Consider the following 26,996-nt stretch of genomic DNA (forward strand, 5'->3'; position numbering starts at 1 on the left):
CCTGTTTTCATAATAGTTTAAAAATATATGTTAGACACAAAAGATTAAAGATTTGTATGGAATGATCAGTGTATAAAGTCAGTTCTTTAACTTCATTCTTTTCCTTCATAATTGAACACACATCCCACCAGCTTATGTACTATCAGTTTTCTCCCTTCTGCCAGCCTGCCCCAGAAGGAAAAGTATGTATGTGTGTGTGTTGTGTGTGTGTGTGTATATATATACATATATATATGTATATATATATATATATATATACATATATATATATGTATATATATATATATATATACATATATATATAATCTGAATAGGCAAAATTGCTGGACTAGTAGAGAGCAAGGTAAATATATATTAAGAATCAAGTTGTGGTTGCTTTTTTTTTTCCCTGTCTTCTGTGCAGTTTCATAAGAATCACTGTGTTGGTCCAGCCACTTTCTATCATTGTTTTCATATCCCACTCTTGTGTAAACAGAGTAAATAAGTAGAGTAGCTCTGCAGAAATTGCTGTGTTTACTTTTCCCACATGATAATTTGTATGTGAACTTAGAAGGCAGAATTTGCCATCTGTCTCTTGTCTCTCTTTCTCACTTTCCATATATACATACTCCCCTGGCTGTGATCGTTATAACACTGTATCATGAAAATCACCAAGATCCCAAGATGTAGATGTGGTTGTAGATGTGAATATGAAGAACATAGAGCCTGCTCTAACCTTATAATTTATTCCTCAAAGTGAGAATGAATACAGTAAAAGTGAAAGATGATCCTATTGACAGTTAAACTGGGATAGCTGGTATAAACTGGGATAATAAGATGCCCCTAACTGAAACACATGTTCGTACATAAGTCAGTGTGTAGAAACACTTATCATTTCTTTTAGTGATAATTTTGCACCAGGTGTCTTAAACATTTTATTTTCCTTACTACTTTTGCATCTAAACAGATGTGTCAACATTTACAAAGAGCGATGAGGAATAAATGCATTCATCTTGTTAATTCAGTACCAAACTCCAGTGCTCTTTTATTCATGGAAAAGAAATGCCACTGTGAATTACTCAGTTACATGCTGCACATCAATTGCATTTAGTAATTTTGTTTGTTACCTATAGACAGTTCTCTTTAAAAACATTGTAATTACTTTCTACCAATTCAATCAACTTTATCTCTTTAATCAGAGTAGTTAATACATTTCTAATAACAATTTTCTTGCCCCAAATAGTCTAGAAAATTCTTAATTCCTTTTGCTTTTCCAAATAACATCAGAAATCCTAGTCTGTGAATCATAAATTGATTCTCCATGAAGCTCTAGTCTGTAAGATCAACTATAATTGTCCATCCCCATTTTTTATTACTATTATTCAGTTTAATTTGAAGCAAACAATAAACAGCTGAAACCGAAAACATTTGGTTTAAAAGGTATCATAATTTTTTTAATTTGGGCTTCTAATTCTTTAGATATTAACACTGTATCTTCTTTTTTGAACTCTTATTTGAAAGAGTCACTCAAAAAATAATCTTCCAGAGTCACATGTATCAAGAGAAAAAAAACGTATCTGCATACTTGAGATTACAAAGCTTTGCCCTACTAAGTGAAAAGAATTCAGTATTGTTGTTATTACTGTTTTTGTACTTTTGAAGCCACAGTAAATTAGGGTAAGTTACATGTACATGTAGAAGTAAATGCTATCCTCAGGAAAAAAACTAATTCAACTTCAAATATTTACTCACCTAATATTGCTGAATGTTTACTATAAGTATGTGCTTGTATTTAGTCGCTCAGTCATGTCTGACTCTATATGACCCCATGGACTGTAGCCTGCCAGGCTCCTATGTTCATGAGGAGTCTCCAGGCAAGCATACTGGAGTAGGTTGCCATGCCCTCCTCCAGGGGATCTTCCCTATGCAGGGATCAAACCCAGGTCTCCTGCATTGCAGGCAAATTCTTTACCATCTGAACAACCAGGGAAGCCCTACTATAATTTATCCTTTATGCTTCTCTACGTATCAACTGTAATAATGTAAATAAAGACATTAAGCTGAGGTAATTTTCTATAACTATTTGTTACATAATGAGTTATAGTCATAATTTCATTTCAAATCTTTAGGCAACATTTAAAGTTGTACAGTATTGTCACTTATTTAAAGAAAAAAAATAACGATATACAAAAAATACCTGACTGAAACACTTTTTGATGCCTCCAATGAGTGTGGTATGTTTATAAATTATACATACTTCTACTCTTAAAGGGAAATACCCACATCCATTCATTAGTTAATAATGCGAGCCTTGAAAAGTCGTTATTTCAGTCCTTCATACTGTGAAAAGTGGCCTAAATGAGATGTATATTTATAGGAAAACACTTAGGAAGTTCTGTTAAGTAATCAGGTAAAGAGAGAAAATGAAGGCACAAACATGATGCTTGACTGACATTAACTGAGAAAAGGAACACAAAGCAAACAGGCCCAAGTACATGACGTGCCAAAGCTAACTGGGGTCAAAGGGAAAGCAAGCACCCTAGATTCTGAATCCTAGACTCTGGTCATTACCATATTTTCCACCCCTTCCTCACATTTCAGTTTATAAAGTATCATTAGATTCAACAGAACTCATGCTGTTTTCTTTGAAGCAAATACTCATTATATCGATTGCAGCTCTCTGCTAATTGTGCAGAATACAGTCCTTCACAACTATGCGAACATGGGTCTTTTTCAAATGGATACATATTAATTTACTGTTCTCAAAATGGAGAGAAAGAATATAAACGAATGAGAATTTTTAAAAACAAGATTTCATAAATGGCACAATATATTTAAAGTGATGAAAGGTAAAAAAACCTACAATAGAGAATACTCTACCTAGCGAGGCTCTCATTAAGATTTAATGGAGAAGTCAAAAGCTTTGCCGACAAGCAAAAGCTAAAATAGTTCAGTACCATTAAACCAGCTTTAAAACAAATGTTAAAGGAATTTCTCTAGGCAATACAGGAAAGGCCACAACCAGGATGAGAAAATTACAAAAAGGAAAAAAGCTCACTAATAAAGGCATACATACAGTAAAAGTACGAAATGCAAAAAGGCAAAATGGTTGTCTGAGGAGGCCTTACCAATAACTGAGAAAAGAAGAGAAGCTAAAGGCAATGGAGAAAAGAAATGATATACCCATCTGAATGCAGAGTTCCAAAGAATAGCAAGGAGAGAAAAGAAAGCCTTTCTCAGTGATTAATGCAAAGAAATGGAGGAAAACAATAAAATAGGAAAGACTAGAAATCTCTTCAAGAAAATTAAAGGTATCAAGGGAACATTTCATGCAAAGATGGGCACAATAAAGGACAGAAATGGTATGGACCTAACAGAAGCAGAATATAGTAAGAAGAGGTGGCAAGGATATACAGAACTATACCAAAGAAGATCTTTATGATCCATATAACCATGATGGTGTGATCACTCACCTAGAACCAGAATCCTGGAGTGTGAAGTCAAGTGGGCCTTAGGAATCATCACTACAAACAAAGCTAGTGGAGGTGATGGAATTCCAGCTGAGCTATTTCAAATCCTAAAAGATGATGCTGTGAAAGTGTTGCACTCAATATGCCAGCAAATTTGGAAAACTCAGCAGTGGACTGGAGTTTTGGACTGGAAAAGGTCAGTTTTCATTCCAACCCCAAAGAAAGGCAATGCCAAAGAATGCTCAAACTACCGCACAATTGCACTCATCTCACACACTAGCCAAAGAATGTGAAAGTAAGACACTCAGTTGTGTCCAACTCTTTCCGACCCCATGGACTGTACAGTCCAAGGAATTCTCCAAGCCAGAATACTGGAGGGTTAGCCTTTCCCTTCTCCAGGGGATCTTCCCAACCCAAGGATCGAACCCAGGTCTCCCACATTGCAGGTGGATTCTTTACCAGCTTAGCCACAAGAGATGCTCAAAATTCTCCAAGCGAGGCTTCAACAGTATGTGAACCAAGAACTTCCAGATGTTCAAGCTGGATTTAGAAAAAGAAGAGGAACCAGAGATCAAATTGCCAACATTCTTTGGATCATAAAAAAGCAAGAGAGATCTTAAAAACATTGTCTTCTGTTTTATTGACTACACCAAAGCATTTGACTGTGGATCACAACAAACTGTGGAAAATTCTTAAAGAGATGGGAATACCAGACCACCTTACCTGTCTCCTGAGAAATCTGTATGCAGGTCAAGAAGCAACAGTTAGAACTGTACATGGAACAACAGACTGGTTCCAAATTGGGAAAGGAGTACATCGAGGCTGTATATTGTCACCCTGCATATTTAACTTATATGCAGAGTACATCATGTGAAATGCCAGGCTGAATTAAGCACAAGCTGGAATCAAGACTGCCAGGATAAATATCAATGACCTCAAATATTCCAGTGACACCACCCTAATGGCAGAAAGCAAACAGGAACTAAAGTGTCTCTTGATGAAAGAGAAGAGTGACAAAGTGGGTTTAAAATTCAGCATTCCAAAAATGAAGATCATGGCATCAGGTCCCATCACTCCATGGCAAACAGATAGGGAAACAATGGAAACAGTGACAGACTTTCTTTTCTTGGGTTCCAAAATTACTGTAGCTGGTGACTGCAGCCATGAAATTAGTAGACGCTTGCTCTTGTGAAGAGATGCTATGACAAACCTAGACAGCATATTAAAAAGCAGAGACATTACTTCGCCGACAAAAGTCCATCTAGTCAAAACTATGGTTTTTGCAATAGTCATGTATGGATGTGAGTGTTGGACCACAAAGAAAGCTGAGCACTGAAGAGTTGATGTTTTTGAACTGTGGTGTTGAAGAAGACTCTTGAGAGTCCCTTGGACTGCAAGAGATCAAACCAGTCCATCCTATAGGAATCATTCCTGAATTGATTGGAACAACTGATGCTGAAGCTGAAGCTCTAATACTTTGGTCACCTCATGCAAAGAACCAACTCATTGGAAAAGATCCTGATGCTGGGAAAGATTGAAGGCAGGAAGCGAAGTGGACGATGGAGGATGAGATGGTTGGATGGCATCACTGACTCGTTGGACATGAGTTTGAGCAGACTTTGGGAACTGGTGATGGATAGAGAAGCCTAGCATACTACAATCCATGGTGTCTCAAACAATCATACACGGATAACTGAACTGACTTTGTGTCCTAGTGTGTGGTCTCTCCTAGAGAATGTTCCATGTCCACTGGGCAACAGAGGCCCTAAATGACATAATAGAGCAGTTAAACATAATTGATATTTTCAGGACCATGCATCCAAAAAAGTAAAAAAAAAAAAAAAAAAAAACACTATTATTTTCAAATGGACATGGAACATTCTCTAGGAGAGACCACAAACTAGGACACAAAATAAGCCACAACAAATTTTAGAAATTATTTCAAATATCTTCTAACCACAGTTTGGCATGAAACTAGAAATTAACCACAGAAAAAGGAAAAATAAGAATGATTACATAGAGACTGAACAATATGCTACTACAGGAAACAAACAAACAAAAATAGTGGGTCAATGATGAAAAAGAGGAAATTGAAAATATATATCTTGAGAAAGCTGGCAGTGAAAACACAACAAGACAGACTCTATGGAAGGCAGCAGAAGCAAGCCTTAGAGGGAAGTTCACAGCTACAGCCGCCCCCCCACCAAAAAAAACAAATAAAACTGCCCTACCACCAAAAAAATTAGAAAAAAAATAACAAACAACCTAAAGTCAGCAGAAGGAAGGGAACAATAAAGATCAGAGAGAAAATAAATAAAGGAGATTAAAAAAAAAATGGGGAAAGTCAATAAAATCAAGAACTGTTTGAAAGGTTAAACAAAATCAACAAATCTCTGTTTAGACTCACCAAGAAGAAAAGGAGGAGGACCCAAATAAGCAAAAATAGGAAATGAAAGAGAAGAAATAACAACCAATAACATAGAAACACAAAAACCATAAGAGAAAACTATGAACAATTAAATACCAATTGAACAAGCTAGACTGGACAAGATTCTAGAAATACACAGCCCACCTAAAACTGAATCAAGGGAAAGATAATTTGAACAAACTTATCACTAGAAGTGAAATAGAATCTATAATTTAAAAAAAAGCTCAGCAAACAGAAGTTCATGACTAGATGGCTTCAATAAGGAATTGTATCCAACAGACAAAGAAGAACTTGTACTTATCCTTCTCAAACTCTTCCAAAAGAATGGAGATGAGGGAACACTCCCAAAGTCATTCTTTGAAGCCACCATCACCACACTCAATACCAAAACCAGACAAAGATACTACCAAAAAACATAATTATTGACTAATCTCTCTGGTGAATATAGATGCAAAAAAAAAAAATTCTCAACAAATTATTAGCAAACTGAACCCAACAACACATGAAAAATATCATATACCATGATAAAGTTGGATTCATCCCAGGATCACAGGGATGGTTCAACATACATAAATCAAGTAATGGGATACACAACATCAATTAAACCCAAAACCAGATAATCATTTCAATAGATGCAGAAAAAGCATTTGATAAAATGCAACATTCATTCATGATAAACCTCTCAGCGAAGTGGGAATAGAGAGAGCATATCTCAACACAATAAAAGCTATTTACAACAAACTCACAGCTAACATAGTACTCAGTGGTGAAAAACTTGAAACCTTCCTGCTATAATCCAGAACAAGACAAGGATGCCCACTCTTCCCATTTCTATTTAACATAATATTCTAACCACAGTGATCAGACAAGGAAAAGAAATAATATGTATCCAAGTTGGAAGGGAGGAGGTAAAATTGTCATTATGTGTAGATAGTAGGATAATATATGTATAAAATCCTAAAAACAACACAAAAACTACTAGAATTGATAAACAGGCTTAGCAAGGTAGCAGGATATAAGAATAACATACAGAAATTGGTTACATTTCTTTACATTAACAATGAAATATCAGAAAGGGAAAGTTAAAAAAAGATCCCTTTTAAAAAACAAAATAAAATAATTAGGAATAATCCTGACCAAAGAGATGAAAGGCTTATATACTGAGAACTATAAACACTGATAAAGGAAATTAACAATGATTCAAAGAAATGGAAAAATATACCATGCTGTAGGGTTGGAAGAATTAATATTGTTATAATGGTCATACTACACAAAGCAATCTGCAGATTTAGTATGATCCCTACCAAATTACCCATGACATTTTTCACAGAGCTAGAATAAATAATTCTAAAATTTATATGGAACCATAAAACACCCAGAATTACTAAAGCATCCTGAGGAAAAAGAACAAAGTTGAGGGCATAATCCTGCCAGATGTGTAAAAGAGTACTACAAAGCTACAGTAACCAAAATGGTGGTATTGGCTCACAAATGACAGGTGTATCAATGGAGCAGAATAGAGAAACCAGAAATAAACTCACACACCTATAGTCAATTAAATTTCAGCAAAGAAGGAAAGAATAATCAGTGGGAGAAAGTGTCTCTTCAGCAAGTGGTATTGGGAAAGCTGGACAGCTTCACATAAATCAGTGAAGTTAGAACATACCCTGACATTATACACAAAAGACATGACATGATAAAACTCCTAGAAGAGAACATAATCAAACATTCTAGGATAAATCTTAGCAATATTTTCTTTGTTCAGTCTCCCAAAGCAATAGAAATAAAAATAAACAAATGGGACCTAACCAAACTTGTAATCTTTGGCCCAGCAAAGGAAAGCATAAACAAAATGGAAAGACAGCCTATGGATTGGGAGACAAAATTTGTAAGTCATGCAACCAATAAGGACTTAATTTCCAAAATACACAACAGTTCATACAACTCCATAGCAACAACAATCAACGCAATAGAAAAATGAGCAGAAGACCTAAACAGACATTTTTCCAAAGAAGACATACATATGGCCAAGGTGAAAAGATGCTCAGTATTGTGATTAGACAAATAAAAATCTAAACTGTAATGCAGTATCACCTCACACCAGTCAGAATGGCCATATCATTAAAAAGCCTACAAATAATACATGCTGGAGAGGGTGTGGAGAAAAGGGAACTCCCCTACACTGTTGTTGGGAATGTAAATTGGTATATAGCAGTATAGAAATTTCTTTAAAAACTAAAAAAAAAAAAAAAAAAACAAAAAAACTGCTATATGATCCAGCAATCCCACTCCTGGGCATATATCTGGAAAAAAAAACTACTTTGAAAAGATACCTGCACCCCAGTGTTCATAATGGCACTATTTACAATAGCCAAGACATCGATGCAACCTAAATGTTCATCAACAGACGAATGGATAAAGAAGAAGTGGTATATATATACACAATGGAATACTGTTCAGCCATAAAAATGAGAATACTGTTCAGCCATAAAAATGCTCCATTTGCAGCATCACATGTAGACCTAGCGGTTACCATACTAAATAAAGTAAGTTAGACAAAGACAAATATGACATCATTTATATGTGGAATCTAAAATATGATACAAATGAACTTCTTTACAAAACAAACTGAATAGAAAACTGAATCTGGAAAAAGAATATACATATGTATAACTGAATCACTTTGATATATACCGGACACATTTTAAATCAACTATATTTCAAGTTTAAAAAAGAAAAACATGCCCAAAAGAGAATTAATATTAAAAAAATTAAAAGGCTTCATTGCAAAAATACATAGTCAATGGCAAACTCTTCTTCTAAACCTCAATAAATAAATAAATAAAAACTTGAGAATATCTCGGGCAAACCACAGTGAAGACCAAATGAACATACTGATGGGGAACTATGTGGAAAGATAGTATTTTTCTGAAGGTTAAGGTCAATGAAAGTTCATCTCCCTACCTAAAGGATACTTAGTCTGACCCATAGTTTGGCTAGTCAAGTAGCTGTTTTTTTAGTTCTATATAATTAAATGTTGCTAGGTTCAAACATACAAAAACAGGATGTTTCTTTTTTGTGGTTTTTCTTTTGAGTTTCTAAAGGGCATATTTTGAGGTTTTCTCTTGGTGGAATGAGAAGTGGAACACAGAGCAACTTGTATGGTGTCCTGTGCATGTGAATTATATTTTTCTTCTGGATAGAGAAGTTGAAATTGTAAGCCATATTTAAGAGCTTTGCTATAAAATGACTTCAGCTTTGTCAAAAAAGGTCACTGTCATATCAAGATGTAATTTTACTCAATGACTGTAATCTGATTTGCAAATTTAGGAGCACTTTCTTGTTTTGAATTTAAAATTATAAATATAGATCAGAAGCACTACAGAAACTTTTGATCCTAGATTTCCCATTATGTTTCAGGAGAACAATTGAAAGGCATGTGTGAAACAGTCCAGAAGTCTTTTCCAGCTTGACACATATCATGGTGGCTAGTCACTCAAATGAGGGCAGGGGAAGGGTGTGGGGTGCAAAATACATCTGCCCCAAATCTAATTTATCTCCCTAGTAGCTGTATGAAACCTAGAAAGTAATTTAACTTCTCTACACCTTAGTTTTCTCATTAACAGAACTGTGATAATGACAGTAACTACTTCCAGAGTCTTTGTGAAGATAAAATGATGGGAGATAGGTGAAGCACGAAGAAATGTAAATGAAAACTAAATGTTCCATTCCATAAGTGTTAGTTACAGTATAAAATACTTATATTTTCATTCTAACTTTTCATCAAGAACACAGGGCAAAGTGGTAAATCCATAAGTTGAAGGTAGCTTTTATCTCCACTTACATATATTTTTCTTTTACCTATTTTAAGGCAAAGTTACAGTTGATTAAAGAAAAATTAGAACTTTCAGACCATCAAGTTAAAGACTGCATGCTGCTGCTGCTAAGTCGCTTCAGTCGTGTCCGACTCTGTGCGACCCCATAGACGGCAGCCCACCAGGCTCCGCTGTCCCTGGGATTCTCCAGGCAAGAATACTGGAGTGGGTTGCCATTTCCTTCTCCTAAAGACTGCATAAATTCAAAGTATTTTATATTAGCAAGTGTTTAGTTGGGGCTTTCCTTTCTCTAAGTTACATGGGGATTTTCCTTTTATTTTGTCACTTTTTCTTAGTATGGCTAAGCCATTGCGTTGAAGATGGCTAGCCATCTTCTGTTAGCATTATAGTGATTCAGTCAAAAACTATTGAGATCCTCAAAAAATGTTGAGCATCCCAGTGCTCACCAGAATTTCCTAGGTCTCCTGGTCGCTCTGCCAGTTGTTGGGCTGCACCTGGCAGGCCCACCAGACCTGTGCTTGCCCAGCCTCAAGAACAAAGAAAGAGCCCAGAGTCAGCGACAGAGACATCAGTGGTTTAATGGATGGGGGACTTACATGTCTGAAGGGGCATGTGTAATGTACCAAGTGTGCAGATAGGGAGGCAGTGCAGAATGGTTTGGCATCTTGGTAAAGTTTTAGATACCAAATAGCGTTCATCCAGCACACTTTGAAGGGCCATACTGATTGGAGAAACAAAAGTAAATATTATGAAATAGCATTGTTGTTTATAAATTCTGTGACAATGTAATGTCCACATTTCATGCAACTTATTTAAAAGTCCAATAATCAACTTTGGGTTGAATACATCTACCTTTCTTCTTTTCCAACTTGAAAAATTCTTAGGGGAGGATGAAGATGACCTGCTCAAGATTTTGGTTCGAGAGGGTAGAATTTTGGATTGAGTACCAAGAAGGAGGTGGATCCCAGTCAATGTCTGGATAAATAGACACAGAAGGATAAGTGTAAATATCTGAGAATCAAAACCCAATAATCAGGAAATAAATCCTGACAGCAAGAAATAAATTACTAACAGCAAGAAATAACTGGATCCATTAGGAACATTAGGAACAAGGGTGCTTATTTCAGATTGTTTTGAATAATATTAGGGAGACCTCAACCTAATTTTATAGTAGGTAGGTGTGTGGTCATGATGGATTGGCCAAAAATATAACTCCTGTATCACTTAAGACCTGTGTTGCTCCTTGTCCACTTGGCCATTTCATTCTTCCTTGGTAAGATCTCAAAAAGAGAAGCCAGAAAACAAAGAAGCAAAACAATGGTGTCATCATTTAGCACTAAGGAAAGCCTGAAGACTGGGTTTTGAATATTAGGGTCCTATTCATCCATGATATATTTGCTTCATTAACATGGATAATTGAAATTTGTTTTTCCTCAATTTTTTTTTAGTATAAAATCTCTTCTTATACTTCATCTACTTTCAGTAGTTATGCTTTTTTACTGAGTTTACTGCTCTCAGCATCCTGACAAGCTCCAAAATAATGACCTAGGCTGTGTATTGCTGAACGTTCAGACAGATACAGATGGATGAGTGTGTGTTGCACAAAGACAAGTCAGCATTATTTAATCAATGTTTGTTTGATCCGTGTAAAACGAGTATAAATGTAAGCCGCATCCCATCTGCTTTATCATCCATGTGAAGCCAGCCTCATTTTTAAAACTTGATCTCTTATGTAATTGCTTCAGAATGACATTGTTGGGCTGCATCCTGCACTTGCCTGTGCTTGCCTACAAGGCCTGTACTTGCCCCACTTCAAGACCAAAGAGAAAGCCCAGAGTCAACAACAGAGATATCAATGAATTTATATACACACTTAATTTCTCTTAATCCAGTTAAACAGCTCACCCACAAACCAGTCCTGACCATGCCATTTAGAGGCAGAGACCCATTTATTTCTAAGGTACACACAGATATATATCCATATAGAAACAGATTTCACACATTTCCAGCCAGAGTTTAAAAAGGCCTCTTTCTTTTTTCTTCACTCTCAGGGATCAGGTGATTAAAGTTCCTGTGAACCCAGCTCCATTATGTAATATCAAAGGAACAAGAAGAGAAATACCAATTCCTTCTAGAAAGCTAACTTCCTCTTACCGCATATACAAAAACCAGTTTATAACGTCAAGAGAATCCCACCTTGGACATTTTCAGGAATTTTTTTTTTCCGGTTTCTAAGTAACCAGTTCACTTTAAATAAGTAGCAGTAATAAACAATAATATGTATCATTGCCTCACATTCACATGGCTCACTTTAATGAGAGGAACTCGAATTGACAAAGTTAACCTTCACTTAGACTGTTAGCTCAGCCTCCTCGACTTTCTGAACGCAAAAAAAACAACAGCCAGCCCACAGCCACTCGCCACTTTTATCCCACTGTCATAGCAGCCAACATCTCCCCAACAGCCTTGGGGTGTCTATAAGTTCTCTGTACTCTCTTGGTGGCCCCCATTCGTCAACAACAGCCACCACAGGGCCCCACAGACAGGTGGACGACCACCCCAGAATCACCCCTGCAACTTTCAGGCTCCACATTAGTGGACAGCCATCCCGGGACCATATCTGCAACTTTCAGGCCCCACGTATCAGAGGATGGGCCCACAGCTTCCCATTCCCAGGCCTTCCTTCCCAGCATCCTGGTACTCACAGGAGTTTTCTCAGTCTCCTGGTCACTCTACCAGTTGTTGGGCTTCACCCCACAGGGCCTCCAGACCTGTGCTTACCCAGCCTCAAGACTGAAGAAAGAGCCCAGGGTTGGCAACAGAGACATCAGTGGTTTAATGAATGGGGGGACTTACATGTCTGAAGCAAGGTCCTGGAGCAACACCCCACTGAGTGTAGATGGCAGACAGTGATGGGCAGAACATGGCAGCAGCCTTCGAGATGGGGGAGGGGATGGTAACCAGTTAGAGGGGAACTGACGTCAGATTGCCGTGTAGGTTACCAGGGAAACTAGCAAAGGGGCACACCTGTAACCATCTCTCTGATAAGCCATCAGGTGGAGATGCTCTGATCTGAAGATGAGAATAATCACTGGCTGGGGCCTGGGGCAAGCATGTAGGAAGGTCAGGCACTGAATAGGGGTAGATGAAGCAGGCAGTTGTGGATAAGGGGACATACAGTGAGCAAGAGAACGTGCATCTTGAGTGGCCTGGTCATACACACAGGATGATCAGTTAGAAAGAAACATTTGGACTGATAAGATAAAAGATGGGCTTCTTTACTTTGCAGTGGCTTTCTGGATAGTAAAGAGGTGCCATGGATTAGGAATTACCAGCTGTTAATCATCAGTGAATTTTGAAATCACCCAAACCTGGGTTACAGGGTTAAAGTATGGAATTTCGCCATGAGACCAAGTTAGTTAGTGACCAAAACACCTGCCACAAAGAAGTCCCTCAGTAAAATTGATTCAATTAGTCTTTCTTTACTTCCATTTCCTTATATTCATAACAGAGAAAACAACAATACCTGAACCTCATGAAACTTGTGAAATTTAAACAGGATATTGCATGGAAAAGCATAATCACCTGGCAGGTGTTACCATCATTATCCTGTTGCCTACAAGTCTTCATCTCATGGGTCGCACTTTAAGCCTAAATATATTAACATACATGATATACAACTTATGTTTCCATTACCAAGTTGTAAAGTTTACAAAGCCTTTGACTGTGTGGATCACAATAAACTGGAAAATTCTGACAGAGATGGGAATACTAGACCACCTGACCTGCCTCCTGAGAAATCTGTATGCAGGTCAAGAAGCAACAGTTAGAACTGGACATGGAACAACAAACTGGTTCCAAATTGGGAAAGGAGTATGTTAAGGCTGTATATTGTCACCCTGCTTATTTAACTTATATGCAGAGTACATCATGCAAAATGCCAGGCTGGAGGAAGCACAAGCTAGAATCAAGATTGCTGGGAGAAATATCAATAACCTCAGATATGCAGATGACACCACCCTTATGGCAGAAAGTGAAGAAGAACTAAAGAGCCTCTTGATGAAAATGAAAGAGGAGAGTGAAAAGTTTGGCTTAAAGCTCAACATTCAGAAAACTAAGATCATGGTATCCAGTCCCATCACTTCATGGAAAATAGATGGGGAAACAGTGGAAACAGTGAGACTTTATTTTCTTGGGCTACAAAATCACTGCAGATGGTGACTGCAGCCATGAAATTAAAAGATGGTTGCTTCTTGGAAGAAAAGCTATGACCAACCTAGATAGCATATTAAAAAGCAGAGACATCACTTTGCCAACAAAGGTCCATCTAGTCAAAGCTATGGTTTTTCCAGTAGTCATGTATGGACGTGAGATTTGGACTATAAAGAAAGCTGCACCGAAGAACTGATGCTTTTGAACTGTGGTGTTGGAGAAGATTCTTGAGAGTCTCTTGGACTGCAAAGAGACCCAACCAGTCCATCCTAAAGGAAATCAGTCTTGAATATTCATTGGAAGGACTGATGTTGAAGCTGTAACGCCAGTACTTTGGCTACCTGATACGAAGAACTGACTCATTTGAAAAGACCCTGATGCTGGGAAAGATTGAAAGCAGGAAGAGAAGGGGACAACAGAGGATGAGATGGTTGGATGGCCTCCCTACTCAATGGACATGAGTTTGAGTAAGCTCTGGGATTTGGTGATGGACAGGGAAGCCTCACATGCTGCAGTTCCTGGGGTTGCAAAGAGTTGGACATGACTGAGCAACTGAACTGACTGAACTGACTATGTAGGTATCAAATAAATCATGTTGAGGGCTGAAAATATGTGGCAAAAGTGGAAATGACCATGAATTCACAGTATCTTTGAGTTGATAGATGCATTTTCACTGGTCTAATTAAATGCAGAAGAATTGACGCTTTTGAACTGTGGTGTTGGAGAAGACTCTTGAGAGTCCCTTGGACTGCAAGGAGATCCAACCAGTCCATCCTAAAGGAAATCAGTCCTGAATATTCATTGGAAGGACTGATGCTGAAGCTGAAACTCCAATACTTTGGCCACCTGATGTGAAGAGCTGACTCATTTGAAAAGACCCTGATGCTGGGAAAGATTGAGGGCAGGAGGAGAAGGGGACGACAGAGGATGAGATGGTTGGATGGCATCACCAACTCAATGGACATGGGTTTGGGTGGACTCTGGAAGTTGGTGATGGACAGGGAGGCCTGGGTTGCTGCGGTTCATGGGGTCGCAAAGAGTCAGACATGACTGAGAGACTGAACTGAACTGAATTAAATGCATGCCATTTACACATATGAGTGACCATAATCTGAGTAACAAGGCCATCAGAGGGAGGAACAAAGGAATCACTGTGCATCAGTGAGTTTAAGAACTTTGTGGGATATTTTGGAGAATACTGTGTAAAAAGCTGTAATGCTCATCAGTGTAAAGTGGAATATCAGTGGTAGTTGTACTTTCAGGATCACATTCTTAATTACTAAATCATAAGATAATGAATGTTGAATATTAAACTAATTAATGCATTGCACATTGCAGTTTCCAAAGTCTGTTCTCTAACACCCATGCTATAAGAAATGATTTCTCTTTATGAACTTTTCTCAGAAACATTTTTTTTTAATTGTTGAACCATTTATTGAGCCACCTTTGTAGATACAAAGATGACTAAACATGTCTAGGTAGGATGGTGGCTGAAGAACTTCAGAGTTTTAGCCGAAGGCCATCCAGAGTCTGTGGAGAGTTTTAAACATGGTCCTAACCTAGTCAGGGCTGTGGTTTAGAATGTCTACTTCAGTATGAAGAATGGATCTGAGTGAGTGTTTAGAGAAGACATCAGCTACTGAAGGACTGTGATTTAGGGAATGGTAGACTTGGGATGGAGTTGAGAAGTATTTAAGACAGAGCTTAGTCACTAAATGGAGCTGCTTTGTGTGGAGAAGGCCCATGGTTGGGGCATCTGAATGCTTCAGCTCCTCTTAGCTCACAGCATACTCGGAAAGGAGTACATTCTGCAGGGAAAATGATGAGGTTCTCTAGAAGAACAAACTAGAAGGACCCCTAATCATTTTTTTTCTTTAGACTCTTAAGACATGGATAATTATTTTGCTGAATACTGTTCAGTGATTGACTAGTTTATATACAGATTAGCATAGGCTAAGAAAGGAAAAGGGGTTTTATAATCTGTAGTAAATTAGAGGCAATCTATACTACTGAGAATTTCTTTATGTTTAGAGGCTATTCATGACTGTTAATAGGCTTTACTCTTTACACTTGTGAGTTTATGATTGTGTGGAACTCTCATCCATTATAACACAAAATGTGTGCATCCTTAATACTGTAATAGCTGTTGGATATATTTTACTTTCAAGTTGTAGATATCCACATAAAAGCATGGAAAATATCCAGTATCAAAAATAACTCTTAAAAATTCTATGAATATAGCAAAGTGTTTTTGCTTTTTAAAGAATTTCATCTTGGGTATATAAACCTAATATATCATTAGTTCTGAAAACTTGATTTTGGTCATTTAAAATCATGTTTCTATAATTACTAAACTCATGTTTCCGTATACCATGAAATTATATCTTAAAAAAATGTCAGTATGCTGTGATGAAAGAAAAAATACTTTCATTTCTATAACACTGAGGACATCAAAAAGTTTCCCAGTGTTTTATAATCAAAGCCTGAATTCAGTCTCAAAATAATGCTTCTGTATAAAAAGAAATTTACATATCATTTTATAGCTATGCAAGATATATTTTATAGAACAACTTTGGTTGAATTAAGGCATCAGGAAATGCATTAAAAATCAGAAAAAAATAAGTTTAAAATGAAGAATAAAGAGCAAACTTTGTATATATATAATAACACATAATGATAAGTTAAAAGTGATTAGATCCTATCTGTATTAGATTATAAATTAGTATTCTAAGATTATTATTAGATTTAACTGACTTTCCTTCTTACTGTTATTCTTACCTGTTTTAATTGTACAAATTGCCTTGTGATAGTGGTCATAGTATGTTACAGAGATGCAGACAAAATTCTAAGTTGCCATCAAGACGTAAACCTGCAGGTGAAAGAAGAGCTTGTGCCCAGTGAATCCAGTGAATGTTCTGTCACCTTCAAGAGTGAGGTTAGGTCCAGAAAGGAAAGAATAAGAAGAATAATCAGGATAAAATAATATTCACAGAACTGGAAGGTATATGGAACCAAGATAACTTGTAAAATACAGCAACAGAGAAGAAAATTGAAAAGTTAAAAAAAAAAAAAACCTGCCTTTTCACTATTAACAGAACATCTATATTGATTTTTTACCCGATTTGAATCAATGTTGGTGACTATCACTGTTTTTTCCAAAGATTAATCACTTCATCTTATGCTGGTTATATCAGTGTTCAGCTTCACAGCTAAGATCATCTTGATGAAGTGTAACTTCAAAATTTTCTTTTTAAATCATGTTTGTTACTTGTGATAAATGCCTATAATCTGATGCTATTCAGTATTGATTTTGTGTATGTGTGCTGTTTTTCTTTTAAAGTCGATTGACCCTGGCCAGCAGTTCACATGGGAACATTCAAACTTGGAAGTAAACAAACCAAAGAATAGATATGCAAATGTAATCGCTTATGATCATTCCCGAGTTCTCCTATCAGCAATAGAAGGTAAGGAAATGCAGATGATATTTATACCATTATTTCCATGGGTTTAAATGTGTGCATGAAAATACAGTTTTAACTAGGTGTTCAGTCATCTGTGAACATAGTTACTTAAGATTTAGGCACTGCTTATTCTCACTTTTTTCATACCAATATACCAGTACTGGAGCACACAGTATTCTTGACACAGGGCATCCCTCAATACCTTCTTGCTTCCACCCTGGATGAAAGCTTGATCATTTAGTTCATATTTATATAAGAGAAGCAAATTGAGGTTGCCCATTTAACTGATGCTTGCTGATGGTTATGAATAAACAGGTGATTATCAGAAGATGCCCATATACTGCAACTTCAAAATGGTGAGGCGCTTGTTTGCATATAAATCTGGATAATCACTAAGGACAATCAAAAGTTTAGGAATCAGTGATGTGGTGATTAATGAAAATAAAGCACATTAGAAATGTCTGACTCATCTATTTGTGGACTGCTTGGTAATCAGTTACACTAGGGATTTTATCCCAGAAGGAAGGATTGCTCCTAGAAAATGAGGATTACTCCTCAAATATACCTAGCTTCTCTGAAGGATTCATGAAAGTATTATCCATTCATCTCTTTCCAATAATAAATCCTTCTCACATGGCATATGAAAAAATACCTAAGAGCTTGTGTTCAACACTCAGCATTTTGTTAGTCTTTTTGGCTGGCGCACTGCATTGGATTGCTATTCTTAAAAAGTAGTTTACAATGTCACTTAAACCCTTCCCTCTGTCATAAAAGCTAACCTGGACCACCAGCTGCCGCATACCACATTCATCCTCACTGGCATCCAAAAGAGCGCTGTGGCTTTTTCATACTGAAACGTTCACTGCTTACCCTCTTCCAGATGTTTTATAAAACATTAAATAATACCAGCTTCAGACCCAGTCCTTTTCTAGAACAGTACAACTGAGATATTTTCACCTATACTTGTTCAAGTATCTTTCCCTGTTTTCTGCTTCCAAAATCTATGATGGCCACCACTTTATCTCATAACCCTGACCAAGCCCTACCTGCCTCCCTAGTATCCAAATTTAATCTGAAAATGAGTCTCTGCTTAAAAACTTTCCCAGTCAGCACCAAAGGCAACAGCACATTAAATTCGAGTTTTAGAACAAGAACTACTATATCTTTCAGCATTTGAGCAAGTCCATACCTCAGTCCCCTTTTCTCAAAGTGGTATTATGTGACATAGATATATTTTGTAAAATTCTCACAATTGATTTTACTTTTGATGTTGGAAAATGTTCTAACAAAACAAAAATTAAATAATTAAAAAAGAAATCTTTTTCTGGCAATTCAAGATACTAGTTGTTCAGGGGTTAACCTTTTTTCATACTGAAAAAAAAAAAAAGATCACTTTTATCAAAGTTTCACCAATGCTAGTTCAAGCAGGATAGTGTCACATTGGTAGCTGCTTCTTTTGAGGTCCTCTTTAGAAACTGTGAATGGTGTATGTGGATGATTACCATATAGGGCTTACACTTTACTTCCCATTTTAAAATGTAAAAAAACAACAACAGCAATTTCTTGTCTCAAGTCTCTTAAATTATCTTCATGGTGAATAAAAACTAAACCAAGTCACACATAGAGGAGAGAAATATTTTTTGTCATTAGTGAAGCAAGGTACATGATAAAAATAAAATTAATGAATAGAAATGGAGAACCCATTTGGCATGATCTTGGCTGGATAACTTGTCAAGCTGCCTTTGTTGCCCTGTAGCATTGTTTCAAACCACTCAGAATTAGGTCACTCAGTACTACCACTTCCCTATGCTTTTGCCTGCTATGTCATTATTTTCCTTAACCTGTTATTTTCCACCATCATAACAGTAAAGTACGTCAAAGGACAAAGAATATTCCTCCTTGTATCTTTATTATGATAGTTGGAAACTATGTACATTTCATTCCCATGCTATTTTTACAGTATAAGATCCAAAGCACTTGAATCAGGCTAAAATGTGCCTTTTTATAGCTTTGTGTCCACAAATACACCCTAAATCTAGAGCTGACCTAGAAACCAAAAGTTTTTCAATTTTAAGTGTTATGCAAAAGGTTAGAAGCATTTAATTGAAGTTTATGGGCTATACAGAGAACTTTAATCTAGATTACAAGCATGAACAGAGTTTTATCTTAGACTAAGCCCTAGCCAGCAGATATTTAAGGGGAAAAGCAATCATCCTACATCTTAAGCACAGAAAAAATGCCAGCATCTGGAACCACAGAAGCAGTAACTGAGGCTTCTCCTGTAAAGGAATCTTTGATAGCTCAGAGCCAGATTTTTAGAATATATTAAAATGCTATGTGACTTCACATACAATTTATAAAATTTAATGTGCTTGTTTTGGGTTCCACCCATGGTGATAACTTACATGACTGTGGTTGAATGTTTTATATGGGATCCATTTGTTGTTGTTCTCTCAGTGTTTCTGATCACTCCCTTCGTATTACTTTACAGAGTGATCTGATGACATTAAAGAAAAAACTGGGAGTTGTCACAGTGACTTGTGTTGTCTTTATCTTGGTTTAATAGAGTAAAACTTTTAACATTCTTCCATTGAGAGATGACAAAGGAAAAACTTAAAAGAATAAGGTATTGTGTATGGGCACCGATGTGCTTACTGAACTCTTCAAAAATACTGACATTTCATGATGTATTTCCAAATTACAATTATTTTATGTATGCTGGGAAAGATGCAAAATAAATTTAAGAGAGCCCTAATTACAAAATGCTCACAATTATTGAATTAGATGGTAAGCAGTATGAAAACACAATTGAATTTCTGACCAATGCAGTTCCTGTTGGCATCCAACATGTTTAGGCAGTACTTAAGAGAAAATAATCATTTCTGAAAGAGAGACATGATAGGACTTAATTCATTGACTTAAAATATTGTCAAAAAAGACTACATGGAAATTAATATTTATATGTGCATAAGATAATATATAATAATATGCTTAATCTTATAGACTCCAAACTTGTCTAGAAAGTATAATTTCATTAAAGTAGGAAAAGAGAAAGGGACCAAACCAAAATGTAAAGAGCAAGGACATCTGGGTTTGGGTCACAGCTCTGTCACTAACTCGTTAGGTCCCTTTGACTTCTCTGAGGATCAGTTTCACAGTGCTAATGTCTTTCACTTTTGAGTTCTCTACGAGTTAGCTCTATGTGGTTTTCACATCAGCTATCTTATCTACTATACTCATAGCGGTCTGATGAACCAACAGTATAAATGTTTTATTGGTATAGATAGGTATCCATGTTTAGAGATGAGAAAACTGAAGCTCAAACAGAGAATCAGCCCTGAGTCTCATTGCCAAAGATGCGCAACTAATATAGCTTACATTTGAATTGAGTTCTTCTGATTCCTCGATCAAGGCTTCCATAGGCCCACATCACTCACTCTGCTTTCCCGCTGATACAGAATGTGACTTAACTAAGTAACTTAGCATGAATACGAACACCGGCCTTGCCTTTTTGACTAAAATAATACATTTTATCATTTCGTATTAACACAAAGTTCACATTTTAGTATTTCATTTCTCTTTTTATGGTCTAACTTTCTTGAGGCTATAACATAAAATAGGGAATCATCAATGACCTGGATGCATCAAACTCCTACAACTGCAGAATGTTACATCTGTCCCTAATAGGTGATCTTCTTAGCCCAAATATCTTTTTATGTATCTTAAACTACTTGTAAGTTCAGGAATATCAATTAGAGGCAGATTATTTATTGTAATGCCTTGTAACTATCAATCTAATTATCACAGTCCAGAATAAAAAAGTTTTTGTTTTTCCTAAATTATAATGATTCTTCACTGCTGCCAGTACTACATTTCTATTAGTAGGATTATAATTAGCATTTCACTTTAAAGCCATGTTGACATGAAATTTTTTTTTAAGTCATTGGCCAGGCGTATGTCAAGAGCAAAATTTAAAATCCTCCTTTTAAATTACACAACAAAGACAAGACATTATGATAGACATGACTGTCTTGGTATTTGCCATGTGTTGGGCATCATGTCTTAGATTTTATATACAGTGTATAAAATCATATATAGATTTTATTGATAGTGTAAAACAACCTCAAAAGCTAGTCATTAACATACAAAATTAAGAGATGAGGAAACTGTTAAACTTTTTAAAGTCAAGTAACTTTCTGATAGGCATTAGCTAGTAACTGGCAGAGCCAAAATTCTCACATATGAGTCAACTGGACTCAAGATGGCTATTCTCTCTAAAAGGCAACTTGGGACTATAGCCACTTTTGAATCATGATAACGGAGCCTATACATGTCAACCTAACTCAAAAACTGTCCTTTTGACTGGAAAAACTGTCCTTTTGACTGGGAAAACTGTCTAGGAATTTTGAAATAGACATTTTGAAAAACACTTATGGTAGAAATCTTAGAGCCAGAGGTGTTCAATTGTGTTCTTAGACTTCAGTCAAAGTGAATTTTTCCAAAGAATAAGCAACATATAAATGGCTTTCAGGTGGATTTTTTTGTTTGTTTAATATTACTATATTTTTTGAGGTATCTTAGGAAGAAAGAGACATAAGACCAAAGACTGGAAACTAAATCCCGGTTTTAGCAGCTATGTGACCTTGGGCATGTCATTTACTTCAGTTAACCCTTTGGAGGGAGCTGATTCCTTCTTAGAATCTGATGAACATTTCAAATTCCACTTGCAAACAAAAAGCACCTACACACATCTGTATACTAATTTCATAGAGACACACAGTCTCTTTGCAAGTGTATTCTTCAATTTAGGGAGCACTGACTTAGTGTCTTTCGTTCTGATTCTACCTAAAATGAGAACATATAAGATTGTCCCTGCTATTCCAAAAAATTATGAAGGTTGATTCTAAATCCCAAGATCATAGATAAGTATTAAATCTTGGACATTAAGAGATTATTATCTCTTTTAAGTGGGGAATGGGGCACATTTAATCCAGAGGGTTTACCCAAATAGAATTATTTGGGTCTCTCTTACAAAACCAGGTTTAAATGGTTTTATCTAAGAGTTAGAAATGACAAAGAATAAAGCACTTCATGCCATATGCATTTTTAACACTAGTGTTTGTAATCTGATAAAAGCAGCTTAGTAAAATATGGGTTTGTTTTATTGTTTTCTAGTTTTGGGGGAATATATTTAGTTTCAAACCATTCATTCATCATTATTCACTTCATCTCTGTAAGGGGTACCTTTCTACAAGGGCCTGTGTGTATTTCTCAAGAACTTCTTTCCTATTAAAGTATCCCAGGCTCTTTTTGCTTCTGAAAAACTTGTTTGGACAAGTACTGTGCCTTGGTTTCCTCATTTGTGCAAAAGAATTAATAATAATAATGCCTACCTCCTAGAATTATTAGGAGGATTAATGAATTAATGCATATAAAGCCTTTAGATGAGTGTCTGGGAAAAAGAAAATGCCTAGTAAATACTGGGAAATATCATTACTGTTGTGAATTTTATTACTACTATCAATAGGTCCTTTTATCCACAAATGGAATATCTTTTGTTTATGATCTATGAAAAAATTAATACTATCCAAATGAAAAAGCTGCATATATTTGCAGCTCTGTGAAGCAAAAGAAAATATTGGTTCTTGATAAATGAAAACCAGATCTATAATAGCATTACAGATTTCAACAAGGGGAAGTATGTGTTCTTTTAAATGGAAATCCAAAATATATTATCTGCTATTTGATTTGCATAATAGGGACAACTCAAAAAAAAAATTTCAACTGTAAAGAAAATAGATGATGTTACAACAACTTGCTTATTTGTGAGATGGGCAGTTTAGCACCTTTAAAATGAGAGAGCAGCTCTCAGAATCACTGCTCCTAAGATAAATCTAAATTTAAAAAGTAAAGAGTAGAAAACTCCCCTGTACTGTTGATTGCCATTTGCCACCACACTTGTGCTCTACATTTAAGCCCTGTCTCAGCTTCCTCTGTACAGTGTTCAATGGTAAATGTCTACTGATTCATTCAAACAGCTGTCAGCACATGGTAACGTTCTCCAGTTTCACATCTTACCCATGCTGAGGTTACCCCTTTTTTTTTCTACAGGCCATATCTAGTAACCGTATATGTTTTCAATAAGTAAAAACAACTAAAAACAAACACAAGAAAATCAATAGCTGCGATCTATCCAAAATTTTCTAATAAATGTTTAATTATACTGAATATAAATGTTCCATATGAATTACCTACATTAAAGAATTAAAATTGTTTTCCTCAGTCAAGAATTCCTTTAATACCTGTCATATGATATTTCCCACATCAACTCAATTAATATGATTCCTTTTCCTCTCTCTTGGTTCATTCTCTCTCTCTCTTCCTCACTCCTTTCCTCCCATACCCCAGACACTAATGACTAATTTGTGGGCACCTGGGTTTGTTTTATTTTGCTCTTGAAATTCTGCTTACACCACTGAAGGAAGCTGGTTAGAAAATATGCCTCATCTTAAAACACACACACGCACACACAAAAACTTGTCTAATCTCATCCCATATTGGTTGAGTTCATTTTTCTCACGTTGTTTAGAACATCAATCACTGAGTTAGCTCCATTTCTTTAACATTTTCAGTCTTTCAGTTTTCAAGTTAATTATTTACAAGCATGACAAAACTTAATCCTTTTATTGCAGAGTGATCCCTTTTTTTTAATAAATAAAGGCATCTTTCTTTCTGAGGAACAGTGCACAGTCAAATTTTTATAGCTTAATTTGTCTTAAATTGAAAGCTAGATGGGATTTAACCTCTGGAAACTTGGAACGATTTCACAAGGTGCTTGCAGCCTTCATAAAGACTAATTAGAGCTATTTAAATGGCATCTCTCTCCTATAAGCAGCGGAGCAAGGGTGTGGGGATCTGTTATTCCCAGCACCTCCCTCAGCCTGCCCCTGTGGTGCTTCTTACCTAGAAAGGAGAAAAAAAACATTTTTAAGGGATGGTTGGTTGTGTTGGTTTTTTCCTTTACTTTTGTTCCCAGGAAGCTAATCGAAGTGTAAATCAGAAAGCCCTGAGTTTATTTTGATCTCCATTGTCTTTGTTCAGTTATTGGGATCTTCTTTTCATTTGTATGATACATCTATACAGATTGTGCTAATGAAGCTACACTCCATTACTCTGACACTGCAGAGAGACCTACGTCATCTGTGGTATGGCTCTGTTTTTAGAATATAGGCACAAGTTGTACATGACTGGAAAGTCAAAAAATGACTATTTTTGTCTGCTCCATTATTTTTTTTTAACATAAGAATGGGGAAGGGGCCTTCCAGATTTGCAGTTTCTTTTTGTCAGTACAGTATTCAGACATGAGTAGGTTTATTTCATTTTTGTTGATCACATCGATCACAAGAATAACCAGTATCCAATGTGTATTTTAGACGTTTCAAATTAATTGACTCATTTGAAACTCTCACAGGGGTGTTGGGCAAGGATGTTATGATAGTGCTGTTCATATATTAGGATGTAGATGAGATGTGCACTGTGAGTGTCCTACAGACAGAACTCCTGCTGATACTCTGCATTTGATTTTGACTACTTCATTGTCAAATAAAGCCCTACAATAATTGTAGCTCAGTTGGTAAAGAATCCACCTGCAATGCAGGAGACCCAGGGTTGATTCCTGGGTCGGGAAGATCCGCTGGGGAAGGGATAGGCTACCCACTCCAGTATTCTTGGGCTTGCCTGGTGGCTCAGCTGGTAAAGAATCTGCCTGCAATGCGGGAGACCTGGGTTTGATCCCTGTGTTGGCAAGATCCCCCAGAGAAGGGAAAGGCTAGCCACTCCAGTATTCTGGCCTGGAGAATTCCATGGACTGTATAGTCCATGGGGTCGCAAATAGTTGAATACAACTGAGCGACTTTCATATATGTATATGTATATTAATATAAGCTAAATCGACCAAAACTCGGTGACTTAGCTGAACAGGCATATACTGCAGGAGCCCAAATGCGGCTTTATTTCAGGGCAAAGTGTCCCCTAACGAGAAATCAGTCCCTTCCACCACAATGCTGAGAAGCTCCCAATACTTGCAGCTAATCTTGGAATGCATTCAGAGACGACCCAATCACCCACATCCTTCTCTGTAGCCACTCTCATGACCCAGCCTCCTCAGCAGTGCCAAGGTATAGAAAACCAAAGAAAGGAGAACACACGGGAGAGTGAAAGCTGGGTTCACAGACTCTCTGAAAGTTATCCATTCCTCCATAACTCACAGTGGTGACGAGCTGCAGTGCCCACACAGAAAGGCACACTTCTAAAAAGAATCATCTTGCATCTGGTAGAAACATGGAGAGTCATTGGCCAAACTGCAGTCATATCCAGGAAGATTTCTGCAGATAATACCCTGTGCCTTTGCAAGAAGCATTTGTTTTTTCTGGTATGTTGCAAAGAGAAGCCTTCGTTTTGCTAGTTCTGATGCAGCTGTGAGTGGCTGCCATGGCGAAAGTGAAGGAGAAAGAAGGCCTGTGTCCCTTGAAATTAAATAAATTTACTAGTAAATTATTATTGGATTTTGTTTATCTATTTTCTGTTCTATGGTTTTGCCAGTGTCAGCAAACAAAGTAAACAATTTTTTGTTTTTTTTTCTGCATTGTGGGTTGTAAAAATTATAATCTAGGTCTTAACTGGCAATTCATTGTTGTTACAGTTTTTCTTTTTTATTTGTGTATTGAAGTGGAGCAGGAGATGTTACTGATTAAATTAAAGGTAGCTTTTGTGCTCTAGTGGATCTTGAGTACTTCTATCTTACAACAGGGAACAAACTGCTTTACCAAAAAAAAAAAAAAAATTCTTTGACACAAACCTCACAAACGGTTTGTAGAAGTGGAAGGAAATGAAAGTAGTAGAGCTTTGATGCCACGCTGTGAGCTGGAGCAGAGCCAGCCAGTAAGCTAACGTTCTGGTCCCCTCTCTGTGGCGCTACAATAGTTTGTGCTCTAGAGCCGTGAATGGGGTTCCCACCTTGCCTCTAACGCTGCCTCTTACTCATTCTCACCTCCACAAGTCAAGGAAAGCTGCTTTTCCTGAATAGACCATGTGCTAGCCTAGTCCTAACACCTCCTCATGCTTTTGAATGTGTTTATTTTCTTACCCTACCAAGTTTTAGTCAAGATTTAAAGTATCAATCACACCAAAAAAATCTCATCACAGCTCATCAGAGGTAGAAGAAGTAGGAACCAACTTGAACAATCATCAGTGCGTGTTCCTAACTAATCTGACAGCCACTGAAGGCTCTATATGGCTTAAAATAACTTCACAGAGATTTCTGAATCCAAGAAGGTTAAGAACACCACAGGGACACAATCTTATTTTAGAACTTAAAGGGACTTGAGGGAATCAATTTGTCCAGCACACCTTGTTTAGTAGATAAGCAGTCAGAGTTCTGGACAAGTTGAACAACTGCCCAGATGTCAAAGAGCAACTTCCCAGCAGCCCTAACCCAGAGTTTCAGTTTCCTGGTCAATGTCTCTGAAGTCTTAGCATGTTCTTAGTATTGTTTCATGAGTCACAACTTTTATGATACAGAAGTACACACTTGCCCCTTATGATTACTTAC

At 36.7% G+C, this 26,996-nt stretch overlaps 1 protein-coding gene and 1 long non-coding RNA gene across 18 annotated transcripts in view; one reads left to right on the forward strand and one right to left on the reverse strand.

Moving 5' to 3' along the window:
• Positions 1-12,636, reverse strand: part of LOC145510169 (uncharacterized) — a 55,431-nt gene extending 42,795 nt beyond the window's left edge. The window contains exons 1-2 of the long non-coding RNA XR_014056850.1: positions 12,570-12,636; positions 3,909-3,989 (exon numbers count right to left, since the gene is read on the reverse strand). This is a non-coding gene — a long non-coding RNA (uncharacterized LOC145510169). The remainder of the gene's footprint in view (positions 1-3,908; positions 3,990-12,569) is intronic.
• PTPRD (protein tyrosine phosphatase receptor type D) overlaps positions 1-26,996 on the forward strand; it is a 1,686,434-nt gene that overhangs the window by 1,589,278 nt on the left and 70,160 nt on the right. For all 17 annotated transcript variants that reach the window (XM_081500246.1, XM_081500327.1, XM_081500294.1 and 14 more), the window contains one exon: positions 17,266-17,389. In XM_081500246.1, coding sequence (XP_081356372.1) covers positions 17,266-17,389 — 124 coding nt within the window. The remainder of the gene's footprint in view (positions 1-17,265; positions 17,390-26,996) is intronic.

The sequence above is a fragment of the Giraffa tippelskirchi genome, chromosome 1, assembly GCF_054371585.1.
Source record: "Giraffa tippelskirchi isolate mGirTip1 chromosome 1, T2T-mGirTip1v1.2.pri, whole genome shotgun sequence".
In the NCBI taxonomy this organism is placed as follows: Eukaryota; Metazoa; Chordata; class Mammalia; order Artiodactyla; family Giraffidae; genus Giraffa; species Giraffa tippelskirchi.